This window comes from Brachycentrus maculatus, unplaced genomic scaffold (genome assembly GCF_059751285.1).
Source record: "Brachycentrus maculatus isolate JH-2025_06_01 unplaced genomic scaffold, ASM5975128v1 h1tg000586l, whole genome shotgun sequence".
NCBI classification, from domain to species: Eukaryota; Metazoa; Arthropoda; class Insecta; order Trichoptera; family Brachycentridae; genus Brachycentrus; species Brachycentrus maculatus.
Genome location: NW_028281326.1, coordinates 185,162 through 210,994, shown reverse-complemented (window position 1 = coordinate 210,994; position 25,833 = coordinate 185,162). Strand labels below are relative to the sequence as shown.

The following is a 25,833-nucleotide window of genomic DNA, read 5'->3' as shown; positions in this document are numbered from 1 at the left end:
TATATCGATTCCCAGCTATCAATCCATCTCTTAGGTGGTCTGCCTGGGAGTCGTCTACTTTGGGATTGACCATGCAGTGCGATGTGAGGGAGTCTGGATGGTTCCATTCTCCTCACATGCGCATACCATCGTCTCCTTCGTTGCCTTCCACACCTAATGACATCTTCGATCTCACATATTTTCCTTATCCTGTTGTTTCTTATTCTGTCTTGTAGACTCTTGCCAGATATGCTTCTTAGAGTCCTCATTTCTGACACTCTTTCTGACATGGCATCCGCTCTTCTTTCGATCCCATATGTCATGATGGATCGAACACAAGTTTTGTATATTTGTTCTTCTAGTCTCTTAAAATCCCTCCATTTTTATAGTAATTTTTAAATAGTAAAATTGTTTCTTTAAAAAAAAAAAACCAAAGACTTTTTTGTATAAAGTTGTTTTTTATATAAATCTACTAACCCTTTATCCGCACCTAATGGTGCGTCAAGCACTACACAGAAACAGTATTTTTTTTTGTTGTTAATTGCATGAAGGGTAGATGCTCAGTCCTGCAATTTAGGAACCAATCAAAAGTGATATTAATTATATATATATATATATATATATATATATATATATATATATATATATATATATATATATATATATATATATATATATATATATATATATATATATATATATATATATATATATATATATATATATATATATATATATATATAAGTAGTTTTGCTCATTACTTTACTATATATGGTATTGCTAAGGCTTCATTGAATCTAATTATTATACATTAATATAACCATATGACTACTGAATAAAATAAAATCTGGTTCAAATATGACTCTTTAAAAGTAGCCATTTCACTTGTATTTCCTTTTGGATGGCAACACGAGATATATTTTGTAAATTTAGTATTATAGACGCTTTCTGGCTTATTCCTTTTAAAATTTAAAAAATAATGCATCACAAAAAAATCCTCCTAATTTTACTAAAATCGCAAATCTTAGTGCGTGTGTAAAATAAAAGGAAACAATGTCTCAGATTTAATACCCACCTGGGTCAGTTTTAAATACTGTACATCTTGTGGAGTGATTCTTGTGCAAAATAACACTCCATAAACTAGTGCCCTATGCACCACTAAAAATAAATAAAATTATGTTCTTATGACATTCCATTTATTATTTTTTAAACATATTTTCTTCTTTTAAATTAAGTGTATTTTTATAACACAACGGTGTATTTGTAAAATTACTTTTTTAATCATGAAATGTGTTCTAAATTTGCAATTTCATTTGATTATTCAAAGGACAAAATACAATTTGAATAAACGAATAAATATGTGACTTATTAATGTGTTCTTATAATATATTTCACTTATGCGATATTTTTATTATGCCCTTTATCTGACATCCATCTTATCGTTTTACTGACAAATATTCACTATTTTTATGAGATCAATCAGGGATGGGCTGCCAATTTTTTAACAAGGGGCTCGCGGGTGGGGGGAAGGAGGTGGGAGGGAGAGGGGAGGTGTATCATTTTGTTTTAACTATTTAAAATACATAATAATTAAAGATAATAAAATAAATATATTGCTCGAGTAATTTCAAAAGGCAACAAAGTTTTATGTTTGATAATACCTACATTTAAACCAGCCACTGAAATTGTAGTTATGCACTGATTCAATCAGAGAATATTGATTTCTCTTAATTTAATAAGGGGCTCGCCGGCCCAAGTCAAATTTAACAAGGGGCTCGCGCGAGCCCCTCCTAGCCCCCTGCAGCTCATTGCTGACATCAACCCAATCTTTAATTCCATTTATATATATATATATATATATATATATATATATATATCTTTTTTGTTGTCGTTTATTGTTGTATTTAATTCATCATGATTTGTGAAATGGCTATTGAATTTTCTTTCTCAGAGCTGAAAGCATGTAGCACAGTTTAATAATTTGCACTTTTTGGTAAATAATACTAAAAAAAAATGTCAAGCGCCATACATTAATTCATGAAAAAATGTGACTGCTGACTATCTTTGGACCCTCCATATACATTTAATTAAAATTATTATTTTTAAATTATTATTGTTGCATTTATTATTCATTGTTACATTTTATTGCCCTAAAATTGTTTATGTTATGTTATACAAAATGGATTTTTTACCATTTTAGATATCGGTTGTTTTCATATACATACTTGCATACACTCTTCTTTAGAAGGCCATATGCAGGTACATATTTTTTTTAGTCTGGAAAAAAAATATATTAAAAATCTTGGATGTGATTTTTATCTTAGGTATTTCCTGTTAAAAAAATATATGTATTGAAAACTAGCTTATCTTATTTTTTATAACCTAATTGTATAATTATATAATCCTAAGTCTTCTGACTGTACAAATATTTTTTTTAAATAAAACATTTTATTTTTATGTAACTTTTTTAATCCCCAATAATTTTTTTTTTTTTTATTTTGTTAGTAAATGTATTTATTTTTTAATAAGGGGTAAGTATGGTCCATTTTGTGGTGCCAACATTGCTGGCATTATTATACTTCAGTGATAAGACATGTCATTAGCCCATAGCAGGTTGATGCACCATCCTTTTTCATGCCATATGGCATTCAGTATGAATCAATAAAAGAAGCCTGATAATAGCAAACCAGGTATTAACACACTTCGAATGGGAAAGGTATTCCTACTCGTTCAGTCGATTGATGTTTATAGACGGGAAGGGTATTTTTACCTTCCACACTGGCCTGATTACGAAGTCAGCCAAGGAGGAATTTCATATTTAATGTTTTTACATGTATATTATGTACCAATTTCTTTGTTAAGGTCTTAACTGTATGTACATTATTATCAAATCCCTTCGCCAACGGTCCGCAGCCGTAATAAACACCCATCTGAAATATGTTAAAGAAAAGAATGGATGCATTCCACTTCTGTCGCCATAGTATAGCTATACATGATAAATTAATGAATTTTACACGTAAACAAGTAATTTAAATTTAACTGACACCCATAACTTAAGACCAAATGCATTTATAACTGAGTTGACATTACACCAACAACAGATTCCTATTTAGATAAAAGAAAACTCCAAAAATTACAGTATTAAAATTCTTATAGGTCTGTTTTTCCTCATGCAATTAATTCATTTGTCATCTGTCTTTCATGCCTTTTTTCTGTGAATACTTTGCTCTGGTCAGGGTTGTAGAGGCATTTGCGACCGACCATCAAGTTAGGAATCAAATGAAGATAATACGAGCAAATTTAAGATAATCAGAGAACATTATTGTTGTAAATTCTAGTCGCAGGGGGGGGACAAGAAACATTAAATTTCTGAATAGGATTGAGGAATGTGGAGGGAACATACATTACCTTCACCAGCTGATTTTTTCTACTAAAAAAATTACATCAACCAGAAAACTACAAAATAAAAACATGTATTTTAAATGAAAATTTTTATTAATGAAAGAAATATTTTGCTCAGTTAAACGTGAAGAAACTACAAATTTAAGGATTAAGAAAATTTTGCGTTATAGAATGTACTGGAAGAATGGTCCAAAAAGCAAAAAGCTAAAGCAAATATCAAATGGGAATTTAATTGCCCCCTCGAAGGCGGAGCACCAAGTGAAGAGTGGACTCCTTTTGGATGTTGTAATCGGAGAGCGTGCGTCCATCTTCAAGCTGCTTTCCGGCAAAGATAAGACGTTGCTGATCTGGGGGGATACCTTCCTTATCTTGGATCTTGGCCTTCACATTCTCAATGGTATCGGAAGGCTCGACTTCAAGGGTGATGGTCTTCCCAGTCAAAGTCTTGACGAAGATCTGCATGCCTCCGCGGAGACGCAGAACCAAGTGAAGAGTGGACTCCTTCTGGATGTTGTAGTCGGAGAGCGTGCGTCCATCTTCAAGCTGCTTTCCGGCAAAGATAAGACGTTGCTGATCTGGGGGGATACCTTCCTTATCTTGAATCTTGGCCTTCACATTCTCAATGGTATCGGAAGGCTCGACTTCAAGGGTGATGGTCTTCCCAGTCAAAGTCTTGACGAAGATCTGCATGCCTCCGCGGAGACGCAGAACCAAGTGAAGAGTGGACTCCTTCTGGATGTTGTAGTCGGAGAGAGTGCGTCCATCTTCAAGCTGCTTTCCGGCAAAGATAAGACGTTGCTGATCTGGGGGGATACCTTCCTTATCCTGGATCTTGGCCTTCACATTCTCAATGGTGTCTGAAGGCTCGACTTCAAGGGTGATGGTCTTCCCAGTCAAAGTCTTGACGAAGATCTGCATGCCTCCGCGGAGACGCAGAACCAAGTGAAGAGTGGACTCCTTCTGGATGTTGTAGTCGGAGAGCGTGCGTCCATCTTCAAGCTGCTTTCCGGCAAAGATAAGACGTTGCTGATCTGGGGGGATACCTTCCTTATCCTGAATCTTGGCCTTCACATTCTCAATGGTGTCTGAAGGCTCGACTTCAAGGGTGATGGTCTTCCCAGTCAAAGTCTTGACGAAGATCTGCATGCCTCCGCGGAGACGCAGAACCAAGTGAAGAGTGGACTCCTTCTGGATGTTGTAGTCGGAGAGCGTGCGTCCATCTTCAAGCTGCTTTCCGGCAAAGATAAGACGTTGCTGATCTGGGGGGATACCTTCCTTATCCTGGATCTTGGCCTTCACATTCTCAATGGTGTCTGAAGGCTCGACTTCAAGGGTGATGGTCTTCCCAGTCAAAGTCTTGACGAAGATCTGCATGCCTCCGCGGAGACGCAGAACCAAGTGAAGAGTGGACTCCTTCTGGATGTTGTAGTCGGAGAGCGTGCGTCCATCTTCAAGCTGCTTTCCGGCAAAGATAAGACGTTGCTGATCTGGGGGGATACCTTCCTTATCTTGGATCTTGGCCTTCACATTCTCAATGGTATCGGAAGGCTCGACTTCAAGGGTGATGGTCTTCCCAGTCAAAGTCTTGACGAAGATCTGCATGCCTCCGCGGAGACGCAGCACCAGATGAAGGGTAGATTCCTTTTGGATGTTGTAATCGGAGAGCGTGCGTCCATCTTCAAGCTGCTTTCCAGCGAAGATCAGCCTTTGCTGATCTGGAGGAATGCCTTCCTTATCCTGGATCTTGGCCTTCACATTCTCAATGGTGTCTGAAGGCTCGACTTCAAGAGTGATGGTCTTCCCAGTCAAAGTCTTGACAAAGATCTGCATGCCTCCGCGCAGACGCAGCACCAAGTGCAATGTAGATTCCTTTTGGATGTTGTAATCGGAAAGGGTGCGGCCATCTTCAAGCTGTTTTCCTGCGAAAATAAGACGTTGCTGATCCGGAGGAATCCCTTCTTTGTCTTGAATTTTCGCCTTAACATTTTCGATCGTGTCTGATGGCTCAACCTCCAATGTGATCGTCTTCCCGGTCAAAGTTTTCACGAAAATCTGCATGATTAATCTGCGAACAATTTACAATAATAAAATTACGATCACTGAATCAATCAGAAAAATCAAACTCGAGCGTTTCAGCAGACACACGAACAATGACAAGATGGCGTCACACAAAGGAAAATATTGATGTTTTGCAAGGTTGAAGTTAATGACAATAAAACGTAGATGGAAATGAATATTGCCGATTGAAGTAATTGAATTTGAATACGAAAATGTATAAATGATTATATTTTTACCTTTTCTGAAGAATGAACTAAAAATGTCTGCAATGCACTCGATTATAACTTCGGAGAAGCCCCTCGCAAGCGCGCAGCTCAAGTTCTGGATCGAATATGGAGAACGGAAACGGCTAATAGCGAGAGTTCGAGGCGTTGAGAACGATGTACCGGAAATGAATTGCCAATTTAACGTTTTTAGGGTTGTCACATTTTTTTACAATTTGTAGGCACTTACTGCTACGGAGCTATCTGCAGAAAACTATTACATTTTCCATGTTTTATTGGTTTGCTGTCGTAATGAAACACGTTTGAAATTATCTAATTAAACATATAGTATCATATATCATGTACTATTTCAAATAACTGCTCAGAATTCAAATATATGCATCATTCATCTAAAAAAACTATCAACCCAATTCATTAAATAATTTCATTATTTTTAAGTAAGTGTGTGTGTGTGTGTGTGTGTGTGTGTGTGTGTGTGTGTGTGTGTGTGTGTGTATATATATATATATATATATATATATATATATATATATATATATATATATATATATATATATATATATATATATATATATATATATATATATATATATATAAATATATATTTTTCTAATTTTCTTCATTATTTATCCTTACGCCATACCATTTTATGGTTACAATATTCATTCTTGTCTACAAAAAACCATTTTACGTAATTTGTGTATACTTTGTTTTACCCATCCCTAATTCAATTATGCCAACATTGAACAGTAAAACATAAGTCAAAAGGGTTTCTTTTATTTCATTCAATTGAAAATAATAAGTAGTAGGTTAGACAATATTCATTTATATATTTTTAAAAAAATATATTATATTATTTCACAAATATGAAAAAATAGTGTAATTAAAAGTGTGTTTTTTTAAAAACATTTTAAAATATCAGTTCCGTAGGTATCTTTGTATTATTGTCAACAAAGGCGACAAAAACACGAACATCTGTTATCAAAAGGCGGTAAATTGTGAATTTCAAAATCGCAGATATAAATCTATCATAAGGTATAAAGTGCAATTCCATGCATGTCATGGAAAAAATAGGATAAATGACGGGTTAAAAAGTATTCTTTTGGTAAATGTTTCCCATTATCACCAAGTGTTAAATGTTTTTAGTTGTCTTAACTAAAAAAAACCTTTAAAGGTGGGGACTGACCGGAGTCATTTCGTCGTAACGTAAACGTTTTCTAGTACATATATAATCTGTGGTAAACGTCGTTCGCGGCGAGCATCCGGCTTCGGATGGAGCACTCGAAACGCTGTATTGACTACGAATGCTCGCATCGTAACATGTTACGTTACGACGAAATGACTCCGGTCAGTTCCCACCTTTAAGAATTTTGTGATAAAATAATTGCTTTGAACTAGTTGCTAGTATAGAAGTGCTCTAAAATGTTCGATTGAAATTGGCGGGTTTGATTCCTATCCTGAAAAATAAGTTATACTTATTTTCAATTGGATAAAATTAACCTTTCCAGGAGTACAATAATTGATGTCCGACTTTCTCTGGGGAGTGGGTTTTTTTTACATTAAATACGTATTTTTTAAAAATAAGATCTATTTTATTATGAAGACAAATTTAGTGTAAAAATTATTTAAAAAAAAAAATAAAGCTCACCATCTCTAGGTTTTATTTTATGACATAGCTAAATACAAATATTTACAGATGTCATTACTATACAAATTATATCATACCAACTGACAGATAGACTTCGACGTTCATTGATGTCGATACTCCTTTGAGGAAAATTCGCACCGACGTTCATTTACGTCCATACTCCCGGAAAGGTTAAAAAGGTGTGTTGAGATGGTTTGAGCATATGAATCGAATGAGTGAAGAAAAGAGAGTTAAACAAATTAATGAGGCTAATGTGGTTGGTAATAGACTTAGAGGAAGGCCAAGGAAAACATGGCATGATCAAATATTTCAAATACTTGAAAGTGGTCTGATCAGGAGTTGGAATAATCGGCATTTTTATATGAGAAGTGTGAAAGATTGGTGTGGCATTCTATTCTCATTTCCTACACCTGCGGAAGCGGGGTGATGGTTTTTAGCTATTTTAATTCGTCATAATGTTTGTTTATTTTTCATGTATTCCTTTTCGTTGCAAACAAATGTGATAAATCATGAAAACTAACACGATTTTGATTTCTACGTTTTGTGTATTTGGGAGCGCTGACCATACAATTCGAATATAGATTTTCAAATAAAAATATTTGAATGGTCAACCATAAATTCAAATTTATAGGTTCATTCTCGCTGCAGCTTGGCGATATGAAGGGTAATGACCAATTTATGTTATCATATATGTATCTACATTTTAAATTGACTGATTATACATATATATTAATCGCAACAGACCCAAGAGGTAAATTTTATAACTTCGACTTTACATATTTCAACATGAGGCCTTATGTAAATAAACTTTGCCACATTACTCAAAACCCTCATATGATGGCCAATAATGTATGTCATTGAATTGAATGTAGGTATGTCATTCAATTTAACATGGTCCATTTAATTATCCATATGTATAAATATATGATATATGATCCATATGTAAAAATATAATCCAAGATACATATTTAACCTTTTGTCCGCCTCCATAGTGTAATGGTCAGCATGCTCGGCTACCGTTCTGGAGGTCCCGGGTTCGATTCCCAGGGGGGGTAAAATAAAATATAAGTGATTTTTTACTGTAATATTTATTCAATATTACCATGGACTGGTACCTCCTGAAGCGGAGGGCTGATCACCTTTCCTTCATGTGTAAACGATCAAGATAACACTGCGTTTATATGACACAGTGCCCTATGCACCATTGGGGGTGCGGATAAGGGTTTTATTATTATTATTATTATTATTTAACCTTTCCGGGAGTATGGCCGTACATGTACGGCCATTCCAAATTTTACTCAAAGGAGTATGGCCGTACATGTACGGCTGATACAAAACATGATTAATATCAAAACATGCTTTACACGATTTACAGCAAAATTATCGATACTTCGATAAATCATATTTATTGGTGTAAATAAAAAAAATTAAAGAAAAAATGTTGCTTATAGCATCGACTATGAAATGAAATTATAAAAAGTAAAAAAAAAATAGCACAAAAACTGACTCCCAGAGACAGTTTTGTCTGCGAAACTCACTCCCGGACAGGTTAAAAGGAAAAGGAATAAAACACAACTATTTAAAAATATATAATTTATATAATGTTCATAAATGTAAAATGTGTTGTACTTAGTTCTAACATATCAAATATAAAACACTTCATAATATACAAACCTAGTAATATATGGCTTGGATTCTATCCCATATTTATCTTTGACTATTAATTGTTGCTTAAAAAGTATGTGCACATTAAGTACAATAAACTATATTAATATAAACTTTAAATGCAGTAAAACATATAGAGAATATAAAAAACTAATGTTCATAAAATTGGGAAATTTCTTAAGATATGTATGCATTAGAAAATATTTATTAAAACAATGAATATATATTTGACTTAAAAAAACAGAAGATGAAAAAAATAAAAAAAACATAACCTTAATTTCATTTAAGGTGTGTGCAAGTGTAATTTATATTGCGTAATAACAGTTTTGAATATTGTGTCCGGATTTACGAATTCTTCTGGGCTACTTTAGTGATGACAGTTTTAATTTCAGTGTAGGCCCTGATTCCATATGGTCCATTTTCTCTTCCATGACCAGATAGTTTGTATCCTCCAAACGGTAATTGAGGAGCGAATACATTGTAGCAGTTGACCCACACGGTGCCAGCACGCAGACCCTACAAATAATGGAAAACATGTACATCAATTTCGCTAAAACGGGGAAATATTAATCTTCAAGGATTAATACGAATTTAGGATATTTTTTATTGAATTGGTGTTTACTTTGTAGAATTCTGTTACATATGTGGAGGTCCTCACCAAAACGTTACATTTCCATTATGAATGATTTTAAGTAATCAGGAATTTTAGCTTGTAAAATTGTTACGTTTTGGTGCAATTTAATGATTTCATATTGGTTTAACACAGGATTGGTCACGTTTTGTCGCAACTTTAATAAAGATTTCGATAGAATACAGTAAACAGAACAGATTTGCATTTAAAGGATTTTTTTGTGCAATGTTGGAAATGTAACTTTTTAGTGAGGACCTCCACATATAATTATCAATATAAATCAAAACACAATTTATGATTCTATAACATTTATTGTGACAGCTGTCTTGCCTTGCCTTGCATTATCAAGACAATTTGCAACAGCAGGACGAAAACAGCTTTCATAAAAATATAAAATTTTGAACTTAAAAGTGGCTTGTTGATAATTCCTAAAAAGTAATGAATAAAATTCTGAAAAGATTTTGCAATGGTATTCCTGGATAAAACTATTTTAAGATTATACATATTTCATATTATGTATCAGTACAAATATCTATCATTTTCATTATTTTATTGATTGACCATTGAGGAATTTGCCTCGATGGTCAATTAATGAACTTGAATAATTAGATCTCAGAATATTATTTATTGATTTATCATGAACTTAGTGGAATAAAATGAAGATTTGAGTATGAAAATAAAACACATGTATAAGACCACTTTTGACACAGTTCGTATTTTTACCTGTCAATGAGAACATCTCTGTAACTAGTTGTGTTTACTTTGATAAATTCAAAAAAGTAACCCACAGAACATAATACATATCATCTTTTGTCAAAATAAATAAGGAGTGTTGTTAAATTGTTACCTGAACCATGTGATTGGCTCTATCAATATCCTTAGTGAACACAGCTGCAGCCAGACCATATTCCGAATCATTCGCTCTCTCGATGACCTCATCTATCGAGGAAAACTTCAAAATCTGCTGAACTGGGCCAAAGATCTACAAAAAGGAAAAGAAAAGTTCTGTTTCTATACATATATAATTTTTATACTATTCCTTTGGTAGACGACTCCCAGGCAGACCACCAAAGAGATCGCCGGGGATTAATCCCTCTTACAAACAGGCCACAAGGCCTACAACAAGATGAAGAAGAAGAAGAAGAAGACTATTCCTTTGTCAAATTTATTTACTGACAAATATTTCTTTAATTATTATCGACATACGGTTAAAACCAATTCTAAAAAATATATTGATTTTTTCTAACCATTATCCGCACCCAATGGTGCGTAAGGCACTGTATCTTATTGATGCAGTATTATCTTGATCGTTACTTACATGAAGGCGAGGTGATCACTCCTGCGCTCAGGGACTAGTCCAGGGTAATTAAATAAATATTAGAGAGTAAAATCACTAATATTTATTTTCACCCCTCCCTGGGAATCGAACCTGGGACCTTTAGCACGGTAGCTTAACACGCTATCCATTACACCACGGAGGCGGATAATGTATAAGAACATTACAAAATATATATAAGAACTTAAAATTTAATGAATCAAAAACTAACTGACGCTGAATGTTTTCGAGTTTTCCTACCTCTTGCTTGGCAATATCCATGTGGTCCTCTACGTCTGCGAATACTGTGGGTTCAATATAGTATCCCTTGTCTCCCCACTGGTTGCCCCCTGCCACCACCTTGGCCCCCTGCTCCTTACCCGACTTGATGAGGGACACGATCTTGTCACGTTGCTCCTGGTCAATCTGTAATTTAAAAAAATCTAAATCACAAATGTCATTCAACACTGTCAAAATATACTGGCAGTTCCAACAAACAACGCTGAATCTATTTAGTATATTAACACATTGTTTGCGGGAATCTCTTATAAGTGTCTTTTACATACTTTTGGTAGAGAGCGAGGGATGCTTATAAGAGTATTTGGTTACTTATGGTAGAGCGCGAGAGACGCCGAAAAACATTATACTGATCGAAATTGGGTTAGCGGTTACTTGTGATTAATATACTGAGAGTTGGGTGACAGACTACTGAGTATAATTAGGGTTGGGGTTGATGAAAAAACCGCAGGACAACAATGTGTTAAAAGCAACTTTGTAGTATGGTAATATAGCACTCTCCTTATCATTCATAATTCACATTGAAAACAAAGCTCTTATCATTTAAACGATTAATGAAAAGGAGAGTGTTAAATGTTGAATCTCCTCAGAATGTGTAAATGCATTCTTCACCGTGTCCAGTTCCTCGAATGTTAGCTCACATCACGTCAACCTCTCTATTGGCGTTATCTGGAACAGCTCCTAGACTTTTCCAATGCAATTAGACACTAAAAACATTTCTTTCAAATATATACCTGTGGTCCTTGCTCGGTGTGGAAGTCGTAAGGATCACCCACTTTCCTTTTCTTGGCCCTTTCAGCGCTCTTCGCCACAAACTCATCGTAGATCTTATCTTCCACAAATGTCCTGGAACCTGTGGAATTAAAATAAATGAAAAGTTTGCTAACATTGGTATGATTTGATAATTTTTTCCATTAACTGAATCAACGGCATCATTTGATTTCAGCTTATTAATCCAATCACAGCGTGCTTGTACACAGGTACCTGTGAGTATCTATAGCAGCAGCAGACTGTGGTGGTCCCGGCATTTGTGAGCTATACCAAAGATTGAAAGACAGATAAAATATATCCGACACAATAGTCACAAGGGCTATCGTTATTAAGAATTAAAACAATAAAAATGTTCATGTGTTATATTTTATTTGATATTGCCATCTGAATCAAAGTTGAGATAAGTTTTATTGATAAAATTAAGGTGTGTTGAGATGGTTTGGGCATGTGAATTGAACAAGTAAAGAAAGAACACTAAAACAATTTTTTTGAGGCAAATGTAGTTGGTACTATTACTCTGTAAGCAGAGAAAGAGACAGAAAAACTTGACACAATCGAGTATTTTAAATACTTGAAAGTGGTCAGGTCAGGAGATGAAATAATCAGCAAGTATGTATATATGAGGAGATGCATGGATGTGGAAGAGGGCGAAGATTGTTTTGATGTGGCGTTATTCTCTCTGCCTACTTCTGCGGAGAAGGCGTGATGTTTAGTGATTTAATTATACTAGTGCTAGTTGTAATTATCAAAGCTTTAGTGAATTTTTTTTGGTTCAATCAGGTACTGAACTCTAGATTCGATAATAGTTGATGTATTAGTCACTATAGGAATTTTGGAAATTCATTCATTTTCGAACCCTTATCCGCACCCCAATGATGCATAGAGCACTGCATCATATTAAACGCAGTGTTATCTTGATCATTAACACACGAAGGAAAGGTGATCAGCCTTCCGCTTCAGGTACCAGTCCAGGGTAATATTGAATAAATATTAGAGTGAAAAAATCACTTTTATTTATTTGACCCCCCTCTGGGAATCGAACCCGGGACCTCCAGAACGGTAGCCGAGCATGCTGACCATAACACTACAGAGGCGGTATTTTGGAAATACCTACAATATATTTGTATCCTATAAATATTAAAATGCTTACCAGCACAGCAGCACTGTCCCATGTTGAAGAATAAGCCAAAGTGAGCTTGTTCCACGGCTTGATCAATGTCAACATCGGAGAAGATAACATTAGGTGACTTTCCCCCGAGCTCTAGAGTGATTCTCTTCAGCCCGGTGGTAGCGGAGCCCTTCTGGATAAGCTTTCCTACCTCGGTAGACCCTGAAGAAAAAGTAATTACATATAAGTCAATTTGAATACTTAAAAACCAGTCATTTTGGATTTTCCGCATGGTTATGATTTTTTTTTAAACTGCGTTGCAAAGGATATTACATGCCATTCTGTATATACAGAGATACTTTTGCCAATGAAATTAATTTTATGTGATTAAAATAATTTTGCCATGCCTTAATGCAAGGGTGGCCGACCCGCGGGCCGCTTGGGGCCCGCCGGGTGTCTACTTGTGGCCCGCGGAGCATATCACACATTTTTTATTATTATTATTTTTCGTACGGCCTAACTTTAATCTAATAAATATGTTTGATTCTCATTTTTGTTATATTTTTAAAAACTACATATATATTTCTTGTTTGCTTTGTATAAAAAAATAAACTTTCTTTAATGGCCCGGTAAGAAATCTCATTTCTAAAATTTGGCCCGGCTGCTGAAAGTGTTGGCCACCCATGCCTTAATGACTTCACAATGTCAATACGAATGACACAAATGAACATATAGTTGATATTTGAAGCACTAAAAGAGTGGTCGAGGAAGGCCCAAAACAGCAAGCGGTGGCCGGCAGTGTAGGAGACCTTCATCCAGCAGTGGATGGATGCGGGATGAAGCCAAAAGAGTAGATGTCCGAAAATATCAGAACCACAACCAATTTTTAACCTTTCCGGGAGTATGGACGTAAATGAACATCGGTGCGAATTTTCCTCAAAAGAGTATCGACGTTGATGAACGTCGAAGTCCGTTTGTCAGTTGGTATGATGTAACTTGTGTATAGCAATGACATCTGTGGATACTTGTATGTAATTTTGTTATAATTTTAAAATATTTCAAAGAGGTGTTTTTTAATTATTATTATTGTCACATAATTTCTATTTTCATAATACATAGATTTTGTGAAAAAAACATGTTAAAAAAACCCACTTCTCAGAGAACGTCGGACAACAATTATTGTACTCCCGGAAAGGTTATAAAAAGAATACAGAAGAAAAGAAAAAGAAAAACAGTATTTACAACAGCAAAAAAGACTCTTTTAGTGTACACAAATAGAGAGCTCACCGGTGAAAGCGACCTTGTCCACGTGCGGGCTGTGCAGGATGGCCTGGCCGGCGGGCGCGAAGCCGGGCACCACGTTGATCACGCCGGGCGGGAAGCCGGCCTCCTTGGCCAGCTGCGCGATGTACAGCGCCGTGAGCGTGGTCTGCTCGGCGGGCTTCAGCACCACCGTGTTGCCGGCAGCCAGCGCCGGCCCAAGCTTCCACACGGCCATCAGGATGGGGAAATTCCACGGGATGATCTGCCCGCACACGCCTGAACAAACCACGATCCATATTTTTGTATTAATTTTATTTTTGTCCGCCTTTGCATTTAAAAAAAACTATTTTCTGTGTTGAAACTAATAAGCGGCAAAGTTAATCAAAGGTAATTCATAAGGTGTCCGCCTCTGTAGTGTAATGGTCAGCACGCTTGGCTATCGTCGTGGAGGTCCCGGGTTCGACTCCCAGGGGGAGGGTCAAAAAAAGTGATTTTTTTACTCTTATATTTATTCAATATTACCCTGGTCTGATACCTGAAGCGGAGGGCTGATCACCTTTCCTTCATGTGTTAACGATCAAAATAACACTGAGTTTATATGATGCAGTGCCCTATGCACCATTGGGGTGCGGATAAAAGCTTGAAGAAGAATTTTATTCTAAAATTCTGATCTATAGAAGCCTAATATAGTATCCTGATGAATGGGTGAAGACCACAGAGGTTCAAGTGACAAATGGGTTGTGTATATATACAATAATATTTGGTTGATCATTATCCTCAAAAATCATCACAACTTAATTTTCTCTAAATCCAGGTAACATTTTACGTAATTGTTTTTTTTCTTAAAACACCGTTTTTGCATTGAAAAATTAGTTAATGGTAGAAATAATTATATGGTTTTGTAACGAAAAGAGTTATGAAAGGTAAGTAGTGAAAAAAATTATAAAAATATTTTTGTGTATATATTCTAAAAAACAAAAAAATATCCAATATACATTTTTTCAAAAAAATCAGACGTGGTGGAATAAATTCAGTGTTTGCGAATATCCCGTTAATTGGAAATTATAATTTATTTTTGCGTGATAAGCAAGTAAGAGTATTCAGTGAAATCAACAAAAATATAGCATGATAAGTCATGCTAAAAATAACATTGATAACAATATTATCATCTTTATTTGCAGTTATATGAGATATATTAAACTATGTGCAATTTTAAAACATTTTCATTCCATCCTCCTTATTTAATGGGTTTTGGCACCATCAATAAATGAGTAATCCACTTGCAAACCACATTATGTTAAAAAAAATATATTTAGAAAATTACTCCAATCGGTAGAAAATAAAAAATATTAACGTCTATATTTGACATAATCTGCTAAAGTTAGGAATAAAACGGAATAGAAAAATCTATACTCTTGCAAACCTCGCTATGCCGATCCACAGTTCTCCTTATCAAATCTCTCAAAAAAGCTCAAATCGGTAGAATATTTAATATTCTACCGGCTCACACCATTGGCTAAAAAACTTAATTATCTAAGACAAAGTGGTTTGCAAGTGGATAACTCATACAAACATACAACCCTGAAGGTGAAAATTTTCAGTATATATCGACGTGCCCTACGTAAAGTGCTCTAACTACATTTTTGTCAATTTTGAAATATTTGGTGTATGTTATCAACTGACCGTTATCTACAAGTATAAACAAACAAAAAAAATATAAAAAATTAATTACGCCTAGTTTTCAGGCGTATAAGAGGCTATCTACATCGAATTTTCGAAATGAACTGAACTCCTAAAACGCTAACTACTTAATTTTGACAAAGCATAAAGTTTTAAAAGGATTTAATACTACTTAACGATTTAATAATTGAATGAATAATACTAGTTTAGAATTTCAGATAAGACCGTTAATTAATAAAAAAGAATACGTTGAAAAAATCTTCTAAGCTATCTCCTGTAAAGTAACAGATTTGCAGGTAGAGTACTTTACTTCGATATGAAGGAAATGATTCAATGGTGAAAACTCACCGACTGGTTCCAGTCTAGTGTATCCCAGGTAGTCTCCGTCTATGGGGACGGTGATGCCGTGGTGCTTGTCTGCCCAACCGGCGTGATACCTCAAGTTACTGACGCTGGCTACCACGTCCACTTCATGGGAAATGTAGTAAGGTTTTCCGTTGTCCAGAGTCTCCAGACTCTAAGCAAAAAAAAAGAATTTGTAATTGTCGGATTGTGGTCCCATGGTTAGTAACGCAGACTCTTGAGTCAGAGTTTCTCGTTTCGAACCCACACTCTACCACAATTTGATACCTATTTCTAATAATGAGCCGCTTAGGCTCACAGAAATAGTATGAAATTGAAGTAATTTTGTAAATAATAAAAACACAAATATTTCTCCTTTTTTAAAATAATTAATTCATAAATTAAAATGGAGTTCTACAAATTAAACGACAAATTAATATATAATTATTTTGCACTGTTTTTGTTTTCATTTTCAAAATAGATAATATTCATCATCATTCTGTATCATTTTCAAACACCATAAAGATACAATGTATCAAGGCAGCAAGAGCTGCCTCGAGTTGGTAATAGTTGACATTTTGCCTTACCTATCTTAACCTTATCATCCACCGAGTGTTAGCTTTCAAAGCATCTATTTGTAAACCACAGCAGGAATTACTTTCTCAATTAAACCACATAGCAGGTATAGTAACACTTCCTAGAAAGTTTATTTTCAATCAACTTTTACTGATAACATACTTTATGTAAGAGTTCCCCATACTCTTCCTGGCAATCTTTTATTGTGACATATATCAGGGCTTTTTTTTAACAAAAAAGGTCCTAGAAATCACTTAATGTCAAGCTTTTTACTAAAAAAAATATATGTTCAAATACCATTTAAATATTGATTACAATACCAAATTTTATAATTTTAACGAATTATATAAAAATTGTAATTATGTAAGCGCAAACGTTATTTTATATAATTGATTTTGAGAAAGGATATACATATATAATATATTTATATACATATTATATATATATATATATATATATATATATATATATATATATATATATATATATATATATATATATATATATATATATATATATATATATATATATATATATATTTATCCGTAAAAAAGGTGCCGGAACGCCGTTCCACCGTGTTACATGGAAAAAAAGCCCAGACATGTATAATTTATGAAATAAAACACTTTTGCTGGAGATGAAATATTATTTTTTCATAAATAAATAATGTATGCACACATTAACATATTTAATTTATGCTGTGTGTGAGAGCATAGAAATGGGCACTTATTTTATATAATAAAATCAGTTTTTATTACAATTTTATAAGCTCATTTTAATTTAAGGTTGACTGACTAATAGTCGCTATGGTAATACAAACCTCTTTTGGTATTGATCAAACTTTGCAAGTCATCATTTGTAAATTATTTTATTTTATCGGAGTATGTTTACAAAATAGAATATTTGATAAAATTTCCTCTTGAAAGAGCATATAGGTACGTTCCATTATCAAGGTCAAATGATAAGATTCATAACTTAAATTTTTTTATATTTTTGTGCAAATAATTCACATTTATAGCGATGGGGGCAAAGCAATTGAAGAAATAAAGTAATATCTGCAGAAAACAGTTGAGTGATTATGTTCATCGATTTTTGTACACACCATAATACAAAAATAAATCAATAGCTATTCTTTGAAATTTAGCATTATGGAAAATATTTGATTAATTTTTCGTCTTATTTTTTCATATATATTTTTGTGAATTAAATATATATATATGTAACTAGCAAGTAAAAAAAAATTATTAAATAAATTTAAAAAAATCATTTTACTTGATAGTTACATTGATGCTTGATTTTTGCATTTGACACAGTTCTGACTTTATTCACCAAGAAATATGTTAAATTCAACACAAATAAAAGATTCATTGCATATATATACAGATTCCAAAAATGAACTCAATAAGGATATTCAAGAATAGGCAGAATGGTAAACGTTGCCAGCCAAATGCCAGGTCGTAAACCCTGGGATGGTGAGACTTCCATCTTCAAAAGAAAGGATATGTGTTCCATATTAAGTTGAAACACCCATAAAAAAAATTCAGGCTAAAATTTGAGGGGTTAAAAACTCACAGCCAAGTACGCCTGATCTCTCATCATGAGATCAGCCAGCTTATTGAGAAGTCTGCCGCGGTTGGAGGCATCCATTCTCCTCCATGGTGATCCAAACCTATAAAAAAGAAATTACAATACTTCCAGTCCACTGATATACTAAAATCACTACACTAATGTATCTACTGTTGCCAGTCAATATAAAGATAACTACCAAACAAAGTTAAAGCATCTCCTTAAAAAAGGCTATTTGTCACACAAACTCGAAGAAGTTAAAAAAATAAGAAAATACTTATTAATATTAAAGCGTTTTTCAACTGATGGATAGTATACATGTTTTATTTTTTAATGTAGAATCAAGTAGACAGGCCTTGTGGCGTAGTTGGGTAGACGCTCGACTGCAAAACTGGCGTCGCGGGTTCGATTCACGTCAATTACAAAATGAATTCAAGAAAAATTTGTTTTCAATTGTTCTGGGTGTTTGTGATGTATTTTTCACATTAACCTTCCCTATCCTTACTATCCTACCTGCAGACAAGCATCTAAAATAGACGCTTTGGGGGTTTTCCTTTAAAAAAAAAAGTCTAAGAAATACCCAGGATAATATATTTACATTGCCATTCTAAAACACACTTATTTACATTGGGTAATCTGATGATATGTGAAGTTTGTAAATATGGCCAACCAATGTTTGTTGACACAATCGGTAAGCAAATTCATTCATCCATCATTAATTGATTCCGCAGTCACATTGTGGTAATATCTGGACATTTTAAGTGAAATTTCATTTGGTAAATTCCGCTATATCAACCAATTGCAATTTAAATTTAAAATTAATTCATATTGTTTGTTGACATCTCATCAAAGATGAAGAAGAATATGGAAGTCTGGGCATTTACGGGGCTGACGACAGTCATAGGCTGGTTTAAGTGATCACTTTACACACGTGTAACATTCACCAATTCTACCCATTATTGACAACCACGCTACTCAAATTCTTGGAAGTTCCATACATATGAACCAATTTTGAAACATTGTTCTTGAATCACTACTAGAAATTCACTAGAGACATCTATTGGTGAGATGAAAAGAATCTTTTTATTGAGCAGAAACTATTTATACCTAACTCCTATAATTGAAGATAAAGAAAGATTGATAAAGACATAGAAAGGAGAGTGAATGCTGGGAGCAGAGTGAATGGTGCACTAAAATCAGTTTTAGCAAATAAAAATCTATCAGCGGAAGCTAAACTGGCAGTACACAATGGAGTTCTGGTTCCAACCCTTATGTATGGAAGCGAAGCATGGAGTTGGCAAAAGAAGGATGAAAGCAGACTGAATGCAGTCGAAATGCGATCGCTCAGACGAATGTGTGGCAAAACGATGTTTGATAGATGTTCGAATGATGAAATAAGGAAAGAATGTAAGGCTGAGATAAGCATTATCGATAAAATTAAGAAAGGTGTGTTGAGATGGTTTGGACATGTGGAGCGTATGAGTGAAGAAAGAACGGTTAAACAAATTTATGAGGCGAATGTAGTTGGAAAAAGAAGCAGAGGACGACCGAGGAAAACTTGGCACAATCAGGTATGTCAAATACTTGAAAGCGGCCGGGTCAGGAGTCGTAATAATCGTCGGGTATGTATGAGGAGATGCATGAATGTAGAAGAGGCAAAGAATGTTTGCAAAGACAGAGTGGTGTGGCGTTCGATTCTCTCTGCCTACCCCTGCGTGGAATCGGCGTGATGGTTAGTTAGTTAGTTAGTTAGTTAATTGAAGATAATCCAGATTTGTGAACAAGTATTTGGACACACTCAAAATATTGTAAATTAAAATAAATTTGTTTAATCTAAATATGAGTTTTAAAAAAAATTATCTTACGTGCAATCCTTTTATATAACAAAACATACTTAAATGCATCCTTGGCAGCCAAAGCAGCCTTTTCCACATCCGCCGCATCACCTTCCTGGATTTCTGCGATCACCTGGCCATTGGTTGGATTGATTGAAGGAAAGGTCTTTCCAGAAACAGACTTGTGCCACTCATTATTGATGAAGATCTGAAAAATTGAAAATATATGTAATTTTTGTATTTTTTTTTATTTATTTATTTATTTACATAAATTGTTTACATTAATTTAAAGAACAATTATAAACATATGTTATTTTGAGAAATAAAAAGGCTTTGTTTTTTGATCCACTCACATTTGAGTGTAATCAATGTGAATGAAATGTGAGTGGATCAAAAAACAAAGTCTTTTTATTTCTCAAAATAATATATCAATATGATCCACAAAGTTAATGCTTTCAATATTCAAAACAAATTATAAACATTTTTTTTTAATTCAGAGACCCGCCAAACCACCTTGTGTATCTTGTCGGTGGAGTTTTACATGCATTTTTTATTGTTTTTATCCATTTTAACCTAATATACACACAAAAAAGAGAGAAAAATTTAAGAATATAAACTATTTAACAATTTTCCTACAGTTAACTCTTGATCATTTACCCATTCCTTTATTTTGCCTTTGTTCCATATTTTATTTTGACCTCTAACATCCGTCGGCAACAAATTAAAAATGTTTGGAACGATATATTGCAGTGTTCCGACTCCCATATTTATTGTTAATTCTTGGGACTATCAAACCTTCGTTTATACATATTGTAACACTGGGAGGGTGGCAACCCTGAGAATGATGTCACTTCCTGGGTCAGGCTAACTTCACACTGATGCGCGGGATCAACAGGATTAAAGCAACTGTCATATTTGATATAAGGAATTTTTTTGATACTGTGAATAAACATCATAATATGAAAATAAGTTAGTTATTTAAAAGCAAGACCCCGTTTCCATTTATGTAATAACTGTGTAAAAATGAAATCTGAAAAGTCGACAAAATATTTGGGTCTAACAATAGATTGTCAACTCAAATGGAACCAGCACATAGAAAAAATTGTGAACAAACTTAGGTATCTGACATATATTTTTAAACGTTTGTCTAGTTATGTCCATCCTAACACCAACAAAATGGTCTATCATGCACTTGTACAGTCTTCTCTTTGTTATGGAATAATTGGATGGGGGGGAGCATTCAATATTCATTTAAAGCCTTTAGAAACAGTCCAAAAACTTATTATTAAAATCATGCTTAAAAAAAATTCTACTTTTCCTTCCAACCAATTATTTCAGGAAGCCAAACTTTTGGAGCTACGAGAAATCTATTGCCAACAGTGTCTAAAATATGTTTATTTGCGCCAACATTTATTTCCTAAAAATAATAATAGATCTAGCCAACGAATTAATAATTTATTAGAAATCCCTTTTTGTAAATCCAGACTTGCGCAAAGACACTCATTTTTCATAGCTCCAAAACTGTTCAACTTATTCCACAAAGACTATTTGTTAGATGTTAATTCCCTAAGTTCGTGTAAATTAAAAAAATTGCTTAGATTATTTATAAAAGAGACAGATTTAAGTTCCTTTTTCATTTAGAACATGATCGCTAGCTTTTTACTTTTTTACTTTGTCATCTTTTTTATGTTTAAGTTCTAATTAAAAAAAAAATAAAATAAAAAATTGCTCACTGAGAGTCAAGTATTTTTATTTTTATTTTTTTTTGTATTTAATTTAAGTTTTTTGTATTTTGTATTAACTAATTATACTTAGAAACCTATACCCTTATACCCTGTACTATGACTATTTATTTTGTATACCCACACACAGGCCATGCCTTTGTGGGATCTTTTTTTGTATTTATTTTTATTTTTTATAAATATTTTTTGTTTTTGAATTTATGTAATGCAAAAGAATTTTAAATAAAGAAAAAAAAAAAAATTACAATATATTGTAATAACAATTTATAGTGTATATTTACATAATTCTATATCTTAAAACAGACGCATGTCTGGCAGTTATAAAATACTATGAATTTTAAAAAAATATTAATATAGTTACATTTTTTAAATACAATTCAATACAATTTCTAACCATTTCTACTTCTGACAATCTTATAATTTTAGTTTCGCTGAGCCTCTCCAAAAAAGAGACTGAGCTCTTGTGCTTGGAGAGGGACTTTTTTTTTGATAGTGACATGTTTAAATATTATTTTGAGATACAAACGGCTATCCCTGTGAAATTTTATTTTATTAACTTATACTGTGTTTGAGGCCTCCGTGGTGTTTAGCTACCGTGCTGGAGGTCCCGGGTTCGATTCCCAGAGGGGGTGGGTAAAAATAAATATTATTAATTTAACACTCAAACATTTATTTAATATTACCCCGGACAGGTCCCTGAAGCGCAGGAGTGATTACATTGCCTTCATGTAAGTAACGATCAAGATAACACTGCGTCAATATGATGCAGTGCCCTATGCACCATTGGGTGAGAATAAGGGTTAGAAAAAGAAGGAGAATATTGTGTTTAACTCCATATTAATAACTTGATATTTAACAAGCAAAATTGATGTATTGTGTAATATATTTGTATTAAATGGTAATATTTATATAATATATCCTCTTTTTTTCTAAAAGCTTAAGGTAAGACTAATCAGGCCTGCTATGTACAACATATGAACGTGAATGCGACACGGAAATGAGATGATATTTAATGACTTGTCCATGCGAGGAAATAATTTTATATGTAGCATTATATTACACATGCACTCATCTAACTTCAATGTATGTAGGTAGTTATTTGAAAAACGAGTTTTCATACTGCATATAAATTTATATCATTACATTACTTTTACGATTATGTTGAATTAGATATTAAAGCAAACTTGTTAGAGCAATGATCAGTCATTCTGCAGTTGAAATACAGAAATCCTATTGACAAGTCAGATTCTCTGCTTCAACTGTATTCGTAATAAAATAATGTATTTGTGGGAGAAGGAAATTCAAGCATAATATTAATTTATTGCGTTGCATGCATAAATATCAACGAATTAATTAACGTTGAGCATATTTTATGCGATGTTTGTTCAAAAATAATGATTACGTATGTTTACGAAAGAAATCTAATGTAAATATTCTGCACCTCTCCAAGATAAATAATATTTTTAACAGGAATATAATAAGAAATATAAGGAAGTTGTGATCGATAAATAATCAATATACGGCGCACGTTAATAGATACTTGTACTATAATGATACTATTTTTATTATGCAGCATGGATTATGGTTTTACTGACCGGCTGTTATTATCTATATATCTGCAATTAAAACAACAACATTTAAATTGTAAAAAGAAAACTCACCCCAGTGTATAAGATTTCCGGCTTAACATTTGGCGCTGGCAATGATGAAAACGTTGCTTTTTGAAGCCTAAAAACGTTGCTCAAAGTTCGTAACATTTTAAAGGCCGGTGAAAAAATGTGACAGAAACGAAGAGCAAATTGCGCGCGATACCAGCGCCGCGACGACAGATAAGGAGATGAAAAAATTACGACTACCAACCACAAGCTACTAAATATAGTTACGGCCTTGTTACGGTCAAAGTTTGTTCCGAGCTTAAGCCTCCTATCCACTATAGAAATATCTGCCAGAAAAAATATGAATCCACGTATGAATGGTCAATCCAGACATGCCTAGATTATTTACTAAATAGAAACAGACATGGTGTCAAAAACAGAATATGAAATCCGTTTAAAAAATTCTGCCAAAAAATGTGGGAATGGGTACACCTTGCGTATACTGGACCAGGGAGGTCAACAAAAAACTTTTAAAATCCAGTTAAAACGTGATTTTCACCTTCTCACTACTACTGCTACCATCACTTCGTTTCTCTGCAGGAGTAGGCAGAGGGGATAGAAAGCCACACTCGTCGGTCCTGGTATACAGAGATACTGTGTTCACTGGAGCATACCATATTATATTAAGAATATTTACTCGTGACCTTAATATTGATGGAGATCTACAATATTACATATTATTCAGTTTCACCCGCGATGGGTTTTGAATTTTTACTCTCAGCCACGAGCGACATCACTTCCAGCCACGAGCAATGTATTTTCCAGCCACAAGTTTTTGAGGTGTCGGCAGTCTGTGTACAATATAAGTTATGAGTCCGTGAACTGGACCCTTTGTGTAAGTGTATTTTCACTGCAGGTTTTCTGAAGGTTTTTTTATGTACCTTCTCTTATACGAAGTGTATCCCACGCTTAAGATTTCTTAAGAAAAGAGATAAGATATCTATCTTTGTCACTCCGATTCAAACCAGCGTAAATAGAACAGGATATGGATAAAAAGAGATGGAGCTATTTATACTGCGTAATCTTTTCCCGAATCCATGTTACAAAACTTGCAATCTATGCAATGTATCAATCATTGAAACGGTTTCCAATGAGAACCGTCGATTATTATAATCGCAATTTACGTATCAAAATAGTTGGCTAATAAGATTGTTATTGGATTCCATCACGACTGAATTATACTCGGCCATAAACGAAATATCATTAAAATATTTTTAGATTTAACCTTCAGTTATCGCTCGCTGCTTTTAAATAAATTTTATGCGGTCCCTTAAAAAAATAGTATATCTCTGCACATAAAATTTCCCATCACATCCTGAAGACAAATTAGGTAAAAATAAGGTTTTGAGGTTATAATTTTTTCATTAAGTTCACTTTGGATAAGGCATTTTAACAAAAATAATGTTGTTCCGACTGGGTATCGAAAGTTGAGTGGAACAAAAATTACAAAACGCGTTGTTTTTTGCACCTTCCCTCACTTGTTGGTGATTTTAAAATATTTTGTCTTTCTCATATATATATATTTTTTTATAGATGCTCGCTAAATACAAACATAATATTTGATATTTGCATTTTCATAGTCTATATATATATTTGATATCACCTACAGATATGTAACATATATGTTTTCAGGGCGTTTTTTTATGTAACGCGGTGGAACGGCGTTCCAGCACCTTTTTTCACGGATTTTTTTTTAATTTTCATAATCAATTAGACGGAACGATGTTTGCGGTTACGTAATTACAATCTATATTTACATAATTCGTCAAAATTATAAAATATGGTATTGTAATGAATATTTAAATGGTATTTAAATATTTTTTTTTAGTAAAAAGCTTGACATGAAGTTAGTTCTTTTCTTCAAAAAAAAATCTTTTGTCAAAAAAAAACCCTGTATGTATTTAAAAAAATAGATGTCGGTAAACTATAATAAAACCGTGATAACTTATATAATTGTACTTTAAATTTCCAATGTGTTACATAACTTACCATTGAACTTATGGCTTAGTCTAAAAAAAGTAACAAAACCCACATAAAATAAATATCTCTGTTCGTACAGTTTAGTAAGTATATTTA

At 33.6% G+C, this 25,833-nt stretch overlaps 2 protein-coding genes across 2 annotated transcripts; both read right to left on the bottom strand.

Moving 5' to 3' along the window:
• Positions 1–3,455: 3,455 nt before the first annotated feature.
• Positions 3,456–5,773, bottom strand: LOC148301275 (polyubiquitin-C). The gene is made up of 2 exons (XM_088273476.1): positions 5,676–5,773; positions 3,456–5,446 (listed from the first exon to the last, which is right to left on the bottom strand). The coding sequence occupies exon 2, from the start codon at positions 5,437–5,439 to the stop codon at positions 3,610–3,612; it is 1,830 nt and encodes a 609-aa protein (XP_088129602.1). The 5' UTR covers positions 5,440–5,446; positions 5,676–5,773; the 3' UTR covers positions 3,456–3,609.
• A 3,116-nt stretch (positions 5,774–8,889) lies between these two features.
• Positions 8,890–23,941, bottom strand: Aldh (Aldehyde dehydrogenase). The gene is made up of 10 exons (XM_088273475.1): positions 23,764–23,941; positions 20,420–20,568; positions 18,532–18,628; positions 16,390–16,558; positions 14,386–14,637; positions 13,141–13,320; positions 11,954–12,072; positions 11,184–11,348; positions 10,455–10,589; positions 8,890–9,492 (listed from the first exon to the last, which is right to left on the bottom strand). The coding sequence occupies exons 1-10, from the start codon at positions 23,857–23,859 to the stop codon at positions 9,322–9,324; spliced, it is 1,533 nt and encodes a 510-aa protein (XP_088129601.1). The 5' UTR covers positions 23,860–23,941; the 3' UTR covers positions 8,890–9,321.
• Positions 23,942–25,833: the final 1,892 nt, after the last annotated feature.

Coding starts and splice junctions, on each gene's coding strand:
- LOC148301275 (XM_088273476.1), bottom strand. CDS start 5,439: ATGCAGATTTTCGTGAAAACTTTGACCGGGAAGACGATCACATTGGAG.
- Aldh (XM_088273475.1), bottom strand. CDS start 23,859: ATGTTACGAACTTTGAGCAACGTTTTTAGGCTTCAAAAAGCAACGTTT. Junction 13,321..14,385: donor GGACAAGGTCGCTTTCACCG/GTGAGCTCTCTA, acceptor CTTTTTCTTCAG/GGTCTACCGAGGTAGGAAAG. Junction 10,590..11,183: donor TGGATATTGCCAAGCAAGAG/GTAGGAAAACTC, acceptor TCCTTTTTGTAG/ATCTTTGGCCCAGTTCAGCA.